The sequence below is a fragment of the Mesocricetus auratus genome, unplaced genomic scaffold (assembly GCF_017639785.1).
Source record: "Mesocricetus auratus isolate SY011 unplaced genomic scaffold, BCM_Maur_2.0 Super-Scaffold_4256, whole genome shotgun sequence".
NCBI lineage: Eukaryota > Metazoa > Chordata > Mammalia > Rodentia > Cricetidae > Mesocricetus > Mesocricetus auratus.
The window spans coordinates 91959563-91968510 of record NW_024429182.1 but is presented as its reverse complement, the minus strand read 5'-3'; the positions used below and the strand labels follow the sequence as shown (position 1 = coordinate 91968510).

At 36.8% G+C, this 8948-nt stretch overlaps 2 protein-coding genes across 2 annotated transcripts; one reads left to right on the top strand and one right to left on the bottom strand.

The window, feature by feature from the left end:
* Positions 1 to 1983: 1983 nt before the first annotated feature.
* On the top strand, positions 1984 to 2946 carry LOC101834820 (olfactory receptor 2D3-like). The gene has a single exon (XM_005075741.2). The coding sequence runs from the start codon at positions 1984 to 1986 to the stop codon at positions 2944 to 2946; it is 963 nt and encodes a 320-aa protein (XP_005075798.1).
* A 3747-nt stretch (positions 2947 to 6693) lies between these two features.
* Positions 6694 to 7644, bottom strand: LOC101834558 (olfactory receptor 2AG2-like). Its single transcript, XM_005075740.2, has one exon. It carries the CDS (start codon positions 7642 to 7644, stop codon positions 6694 to 6696), a length of 951 nt encoding a protein of 316 aa, XP_005075797.1.
* Between the last annotated feature and the right edge of the window lie 1304 nt (positions 7645 to 8948).

Genomic DNA, 8948 nt, shown 5'->3' with positions numbered 1-8948 from the left:
TCTAGGTGTTTTCCTGTGATATTCTCAATGCTGTCTCATCCAGAAAGTTTGGAAATGAAATAATATAACATGTCAAATAAACCAGTTAGCTTATTTAGACAATCATCTATTATAGTTGTTTAAAAAGTACTCTATTCTGAAACAATATAATTTTAGATGCCAAATGGCATGTTTTTATCTTTTTTTAATATACTTCTCAGGTCTGCTGAGATGTCTTGGTGGTGAACAATAAATACTTGGTGCTCTTGTAGAGCACTGAAGTTGGTTCCAAACCCACAAGTCAGGTGGCTAACAACCACCTGTAAGTACAGACCCTGGGCATCTAATGACCTTTTCCAGTCTCCATGTAAACCTAAATATACAAGCACACGTGCACACACACACACACACACACACACACACACACACGCACACTAAAATATTAGAAGTTTATAAAATAAACTTCATTAAAGCATAACATAATTTCAAAAAGTACAGATGTTTTAGGTACAAGCTGGAATGAAACTTTAAATTATGAATTTAATCTTAATTTAGCCATATTCATGTACTATTTTAAGAAATGGCAAATTGGGCTGGAGAGATGGCTCAGCCGTTAAAGGCTAGGCTCACAACCAAAAATATAAGAAATGGCAAATTATCATCATTCCAGAATCTCTCTCTCTCTTTCTCTCTTTCTCTCTCTCTCTCTCTCTCTCTCTCTCTCTCTCTCTCTCTCTCTCTCTCTCTCTCTCTCTCTGTCTCTCTCTGTCTCTGTCTCTGTCTCTGTCTCTCTCTCTCTCTCTCACACACACACACACACACACGCACACACACACACATCTTATCCATACCACTATATATTTTAGAGGAAAAGTCTCTATATTTTTATGCATTTCTCTGGACAAAGTCTCACTATGTTGTCAAAACTAGCCCAAAACTCTTCCTTGAACCCCAAACTGATAGGGAAATCAAGATTATAACAACTGGTTACCACAGTTAAAGTCAAGGTTCTCTGAGATTTGCTGTCATGAGACTATGAGATGCTATTCAGAGGACCATGTTCCCTGCTCACTCCTGGCTTTGTTCACTCACATTTAGGTTCAGGATACTGAAGTCTCATTATACAGGTTTTATGTACATTGCATTTTTAAATGTAACATAATTTTTCATGTTGTTTTTCCTGTTTTCCACATAAAACATTGTCTACAGACCAGGGTTACACAGTCACTGGATGTAAAATTTTCTCTTCTTTTACCTCAAATCACCATTTCAGTAGTTGTTTTACACTTTCTAATACCTATTTAGGAAAAGTAGTAAGTAATAGGTACAGTTTCTCTGTTTAGGCCTCAAACAACTATTTCTTCCTGTTGTAACAAACATCTTATTGACACATATTTTTTGATGAGCTGCAAGGTGTGTTGAAATCTAAAAGCCAAAATATTTCTTTTACTGATGAAACAAATTTGCTATATTTCCAGACAGCTAATACAGGTAAGTAGAACTAAACAAAAGATAATTTTGAAATTGAAAGTGTAATTTTTAAATGAAACTGAAACAAAGGTATTTTCTTACTATAACTACATGGTAATTTGCTTACCCATGCTTAAATGTATATTAGGATTAGAAACAAAAACCCATACAGCACATGATGTTCATGATCAAGTAGAATAATCATGGAAAAATGTGCCTAAAAATCTATGTTCAAAATAGATATGGTGAAGAACACCTGCAATTATAGCACTTAGGAGCCAGAGCAAGAGAGTATTGAGTTCATGATCAGCCTGAGTTACACAGTGACTTCGTTTTTCAAAAAGAATAAAACAAAACAAAATAGGCTTTACTGGATATAGACACACCAGTGTACATTTTGACAGAATCTGGGACCTGGTGGGAAACAGATGGAAATCAAGAATCAAGAGGGCGAACTTGCTGGCCAACTATATGCTTCCTTTATAAAGGACTGAAAATACTGTTTCTCTTCTGATGATAGGTTAACAGGAGTAAATGTCAATGGGAGGAGGAAACCAAACTTATGTAGCTGAATTTATTCTGCTGGGACTCTCAGAGAATCCTAAAATCCAAATCTTGTTATTCTGTGTTTTCCTGATCATCTACCTCCTTTCTGTATTTGGAAACCTGCTGATCATAATCCTCATCCAAATTGACTCTCGACTTCAGACTCCCATGTACTTTTTCCTCCAAAACTTATCCTTTGCTGACCTCTGCTTCTCTACCAGCATCGTACCCCAGATGTTGGTCCACTTCCTTTCAAAAATGAAAACCATTTCTTTTATTGGATGTTCAATACAGATAGTGGTATTTCTCCTAGCAGGGTGTACAGAGTGTGCTCTGCTGGCAGTGATGTCCTATGACAGGTATATAGCTGTCTGCAAGCCTCTGCACTACTCCACCATCATGACTCAGAGGGTTTGTGTCCAGTTGGCTGTCATTTCCTGGTTAAGTGGGCCATTTGCATGTTCGGTGGACAGTGCATTTACACTGTGCATCCCGTATCAGGGACAGAATGTAATTAATCACTACTTCTGTGAGCCACCTGCCCTCTTAAAACTGGCTTCAGTTGACACCTACAATGCTGAAATGGCTCTGTTTTTAGTGGGAGTTATTATCCTATTAGTTCCTGTCTCACTCATCCTTGTCTCATACTGGAATATCATCTCCACTGTGATCCGGATGCAGTCTGGAGAGGGAAGGCTCAAGGTCTTTTCTACTTGTGGTTCCCACCTCACTGTTGTAATCCTCTATTATGGCTCTGGAATATTTGCCTACATGAGACCCAACTCCAAGACAATGAGTGAAAAGGATAAGGTTATCTCCGTGTTCTATTCAGTTATGACTTCCATGTTGAATCCAATCATATACAGCCTTCGAAACAAAGATGTGAAAGGGGCTCTAGGAAAACTGGTTGGAAGACTGTACATAACCAAAGCTGGAGATGCAGACATTTAAAGGGTATTTGGAACCTTGCAACTGACAAAGGGGTTCTATCATCTGCATCATTCTTTTCCTGCTTTCTTTTTTCACAGTTCACAACATGAGAAAATCACATTCCTTCCCTTTGCCTCCATTGAATGACTTCAGAATCTATGAGCAAGTTATCACAAATATAGGGATAACAATTTTAGACATTCAATAGAAAAAGAATATGTGAAAATATGGTAGCAAATTACTGGGAGGATCAAAAGTACAGGCCGTGGCTTATTTAAAGACCAGGAACATTTTATGAAATTTATTGCCCTAAAATTTTTTTGATTATAAGGATGCTTAATTTCAGCCACTATCAATGGGCTAAAATTTGTGGTGGTATCTTGCTTGTAGAAATAAAGCCTGTCTGAAGGTCAGAGAATGGAGCTTGCCACTAGCAACTGGTCTGGAAGTCTGTACAGACAGACAGGAAGTGAGATGACTGGGCAGAACTAGAAGTGAGATGGATTGGCAGAGAGAGGATAGAAGTGGGCAGAAACAGAAACTCAAGCTATTGTGTGCTGAGAAACTAAGGAGGTAAAGTGTGGGCTTTGGCTTCTTCTTCTCACTGATCATTCAGCATTTTCCTTTATATCTGACTCTGGGTTTTTATTATTTAGACCAATTAAGAACTCCATTTACATTTTGGTGACAACATGGGACATGAACCCAAGACCCTGAGATTAAGAGTCTCATGCTCTATTGATTGAGCTAGCCACTTATATCCTCTCTCTGCTGAGCCATCTCACTTCCTGTTTCAGTCCAGTCATCTCACTTCCTGTCTGTCTGTATAGATCTCCAGACCTATATGGTTAGTTAGAGGCAAGCTCCATTCTCTGACCTTCAGACAGGATTTATTTGTACAAACAAGATATCACCACAAGCAAACAAACCTAAAAAAGCCTTGGCTAGGAGAAAATTCACAGAGATATTCAGGAAAAACACAGAGAGGAAAGGAATATTGCCAAGAAGCATAGCTTAAGAAAGTTATGAGTAATGTGGTCACAAAAGTAACTAGTTCCTGTGTATGATATTGATCAGTCTTCCCTGTAGGCAGTCTTAATCTATAGAAATGACCTGGCTGTAACATTTCCATTGGAGCTTCATTTTGAAAGACAGTAATTGAATAATTGAATATTTGTATGATCACAACACCACAATTTTCAAATAATTTACATTCCAAACATTCTGTCTCAGCTATCAGATCTGTGATATTCAGTATCTGAGCATAATTTTAATCTTTTCCACTAGTTTTGCATTTGCAAAGACTCTTCTAGATCTTTCTATATAGGACTCAAATGCTTATATCCCTGTAATTTTCTGTTAATGCTTAATTACTGAGAACATTTTATTATAGTATCTGACAAGTCTATAATTTATTAGTGTTAAAATTATTATACTTTATAAGTTTAGGTACTTACAACTTGTCTTAGAAAAAGATTACAGAGAAGACATGTAATGAATAAGGTACTAAAAATTACAATCACAATTAAACAAAGAACAAAGCTAAATTATTTGTTAGGAAACAAGTCAAGTACTCATTAATTCAACTAGATGGTGCCTGTGATAGTCTAATGACAACATGATTGAGAAAAGGATTATATAGAACTAGATAACAAATTACATCTCAGACAAATTGAGACAGCAGAGGTAGGATGATTAAGGCATGAAAATTCCAAACAACATGCAAAGTGAAATGCTTACACCTTGATTTGTGAACTCTTCTTCAACCTTGCATAAGAAAGAAATTTTGCTTGTTACTGCAACAGAAATCATTTCATAGAATATTAAAGGAAATATCAGGCACCAATAGAAAATTACTATGTAAATTCATTTGTCTGTAGAATCTAAAGTTTATCTCACAGAACAGGATAAGATGGTGGGTTACTAGGCAAAATGCTGATGAGATGTTGGTCAAATAGCATAAAATTTATCTTAGACAAGAAGACAGTTCACAAGGTCTATTGCAATATCATGATGATGGTAGATACACTAAGAATATACTGCTGTGAGAGTATAAGATAATAGTTGCAACAATTAGCTTCATGTTGTATGTATACAACCCATCACACTGTGCACCATGGATAACAAAGTATAAGATTGTTTTCCAAAGATCTTTACTATTCATTAACACAATAGTCAACATATGTAGTTTAGGCACAAATGAAGCACACTGATATTTATTACCTCATTTAATCTACATAAAATTGCATGAGATCAGGCTCCTCCCAGAATCACTGGGAGATGAACAAATTGAAATGGAAAAAGTATGATTATATCCAAAGATGAGCAGATTTAAGCTCAGAGAGTATGGTCCCTCCCTCTCCACTCACATTGTAAAATATCCTTCAAATAAGGAACAAGATTGACCAAACTTTAAATAACAAAAGGAGTTTACATATCACTCATATGTAAGTTCAGCTCAAACATACTTGTATAACAAAATGACAATAAAACACTATAGGTGATTTTAGTTTCTTTAAAAACTTTGCAGTTTTATAGTTTTAGTTTTTTTAGTATGACTTAGTTTTAAGATTATTTCAATAAGTTAAAAATATTCTGAGTGCTCATACAGCAGTATGATCCACAATAATAGGTTTCTCTTGTTAGCAAATTGGACTTATCCTTTTATTATGGAATTGCCATACCACTAAGGGATTTGGTAAAACAGAGAACATATAAGAATAATTTATGCTTTCTTTCCTGGGGATATAGACATATGCATACATTTGCCTCAATAATCTGTATTTCTTATACTTTTTAAAGATGCTTCTAAACATGGTTATGTATGTGTACTTAAAATAATTTAAAAACATACATAACCATTTTCCTGCTGCTAATTAGAGATCTTCTATTTCATTTACATACAGATTCTTTCTACTATATTTATTGATCTCACTTCTAAAAATTAATTGTAGGCATTGTAAATAGAAAGATCCCAAATAGAAATGTCAAGTCCATTTTCAAATCTTTAGCTATCAACATATCTATGTCTTTATTTACAGAGTCTATGATAATGTTTCTCAAATCTGGAATGCATGTCAATTATTCTTCACCATTAATTTCTAATTTGTTAACAAGTAGGAATTTCAAAATATCTTCTTGAGTATTTCTCTTTACTGATCATTAAGTATCTGCCCAGTATTATATGACAGACTCTGAAAATCCCTCATGGAAGGCTTTACCCTCCCTGGGGAAAGGAGGGGAGATGGAGTGGAATGGGGTGTTGCGAGGAATGCGGGGTTGGGGGAGGAGGGGAGAGGGAGCTGAGAGTAACATGCATAAAAAGTTAAATAAAAATAAATAAATAAAAAATAAAAAAGAGAATCTGGACCAAAAGGAGCAATCCTCTGATGCTCGGAGCTGGAAATTACTGGTTTTAAAATTGTCAGTGTTCCTGATACTACATGATGTTGAAATGGAAAAGAAATCCCTAACTAAGTCTATCTGGTGCTGTGCCAGGATGACATCAACCATATAATGTGCCTAAAACATCCAATTGGAACTTCTACTTCTAGTCTGTTGTAAATATTTAAAAATGAAGGGGCTCTCAAGACCAGGGCGATATATGTCTGATGATTCAAATTAAGGCCTCTATTCACACCAAATACACAATTGAAAATAACATAAGAACATAATAGTGTATATATCATCTAAGTCAGAGAATAACATCAAAGAATGACTGACTCTATGTTTGAAGAAGGAATAGCGAGATCCAACTGTAAACCCTTCTTAAAGGCTGGAGTGTACTGGCAGTATATGTCTCCCCAAGACCCTCCTAAAAGCCCCAATGACTTCCTTATTCCTCAGGCTGTAGATGAGGGGGTTCAGAGCTGGTGTGACAATTGTGTAGAACACAGAGATGATATTGTCTTGCTTAGGGCTGTGAAAGGAACTAGGCAGGACATACATAAAGGTGGCACCCCCATAGAACATCCCAACAACAGTCAAGTGGGAGGAGCAGGTGACTAGGGCTTTTTTCCTGCCTTCATTTGAGGGCATGTGCAGGACAGTGGACAGAATTAGTGAGTAGGAAGTAGAAATGGCAGAAAGAGGAAGCAATAGAAATACCACTCCTGTTACATAAACCATGAGCTCATATTGAGAGGTATCAACACAAGCCAACTTCAACAATGGAGGAACCTCACAGAGCAGGTGTCTGATTTCCTGAGACATGCAGAAAGGGAAGTGCATCGTGTACACAGTGTGCCCAAGTGCACTAAGGGATGACAGGATCCATGATGTGGCCACCATGAGCCAACAGACCTTTGAACTCATCAAGATCATGTAGTTTAGAGGATGACAAATGGCCACATACCTGTCATAGGCCATAAAGGCCAGAAGGAGGTCTTCTGAACCACCCAATGTCATTGCTGAAAACAATTGAAGTGCACAACCCTCAAAGGATATGGTGTTGTCTCTGAGAAGAAAATCCACAACAGCCTTGGGAGTGACAACTGATGTGAAGAGGAGATCAATGAGAGACAGTTGCCTCAGTAGGAGGTACATGGGCACGTGAAGCCGGGCATCCACTGTGATGACCAGGAGCAGCAGTCCATTGCTGGTCAGTGCCAACATGTACAGGACAGTTATCATGACACAGAGTAGTTCAGGAGAACCACTGCCATCCAGAATACCCACCAATATAAAGCCACTTTCCGAGGTGAAGTTCCCGAGCTCCATTCTGAATGGTCTTTTCTGATGCCTAGAAAAAGATGCATTCTCAATGGAAACCTTTCTAAGGGAATTAAACCCAATCTGGATACTGTGGATGTGTTAAGGATATCAGGCAGCAGCCTTTCCTTTTCTTAGCTAAGTATAATCTCTAGTTTCTGAATGTTTTCACTGAATTTTGGTACATCCTCACTTAAATAGGAAACACCACTTTGAAAACCCCAAGACACTGAGAATCTTTTTCTTTTTTTAAACATCATTACATATGTACTACAATAATGGAATCAGTTACATTATAAAACATTTGAATGTTTGTACATAAGAAAATACCTTGATAGGCAGATTTAATCATGTTTGTCTTCATATTAAAAATATACTGGTCATTTTCCTAGCTGAAGTCTGCTTTTGATTAGACTTCAGATTTTGAAGATTAATTCATAATACAGTTTCATTTTCTTCCTTTGATTATTCTGCCTATTCTTACTGATCTAATCAATAGCTTTCTCAAAAGTGGAATCCTTGGTCCTTGAACCACATGATCTCTTGTACTTTTCAAACACCCTCCTCTCCTTTATTTACTACTTGTTATTCTTTGAAAATGAAAAGTAATTTGGTAAGAAGAGTACAGAAGTATATGCCTCGCTGAAAGCAATGATGAGATGTTCATTTAGGGGCGGACAAAATATCACGTGGGCTTCACAGAGACATGGCAGATGTTTGTATTTACAACACATGATAAATAGTATGAGTTACAAAAATAAGACGTGTCAGGCAAGGCACCAAGCCAAACCATTATGTAGGATTTAGAGAAAGATTCTGGATGCAAATAATAGTTTACAGTATTCACAGATATTACCAGGAGGAAGGATGGACTCCTGCACTCCTGCCACATACTACATTCATATGATAGTTCCACTTGAAGAAGTTGAAAAGTAAAGGAAATGAAGTATGTGGTGTGTGTGTGTGTGTGTGTGTGTGAGAGAGAGAGAGAGAGAGAGAGAGAGAGAGAGAGAGAGAGAAAAGTACAGGCTACATTATTTTAGGAGTGCATGTGTTTCACAGTTGGGCAAAAGAAAAAGGAAGCCTTAAATGAGAAATGGAAAATTCACCATTGACTGTATCTCTATTTTCCCACTACATGTACTTTTTCCTCCTATGTTATGTGTTTCCATCCACACCAATTACCTCATGACCTTTAAGTGAGTGATATGATCACAATTGTAAGTGACACATTATCCAATTGTTTTCATTCGGTCAGTCAAAATTTCCTAAGAACTTGTATTTCATTCTAGAATGACTTCAGAAAATATGAA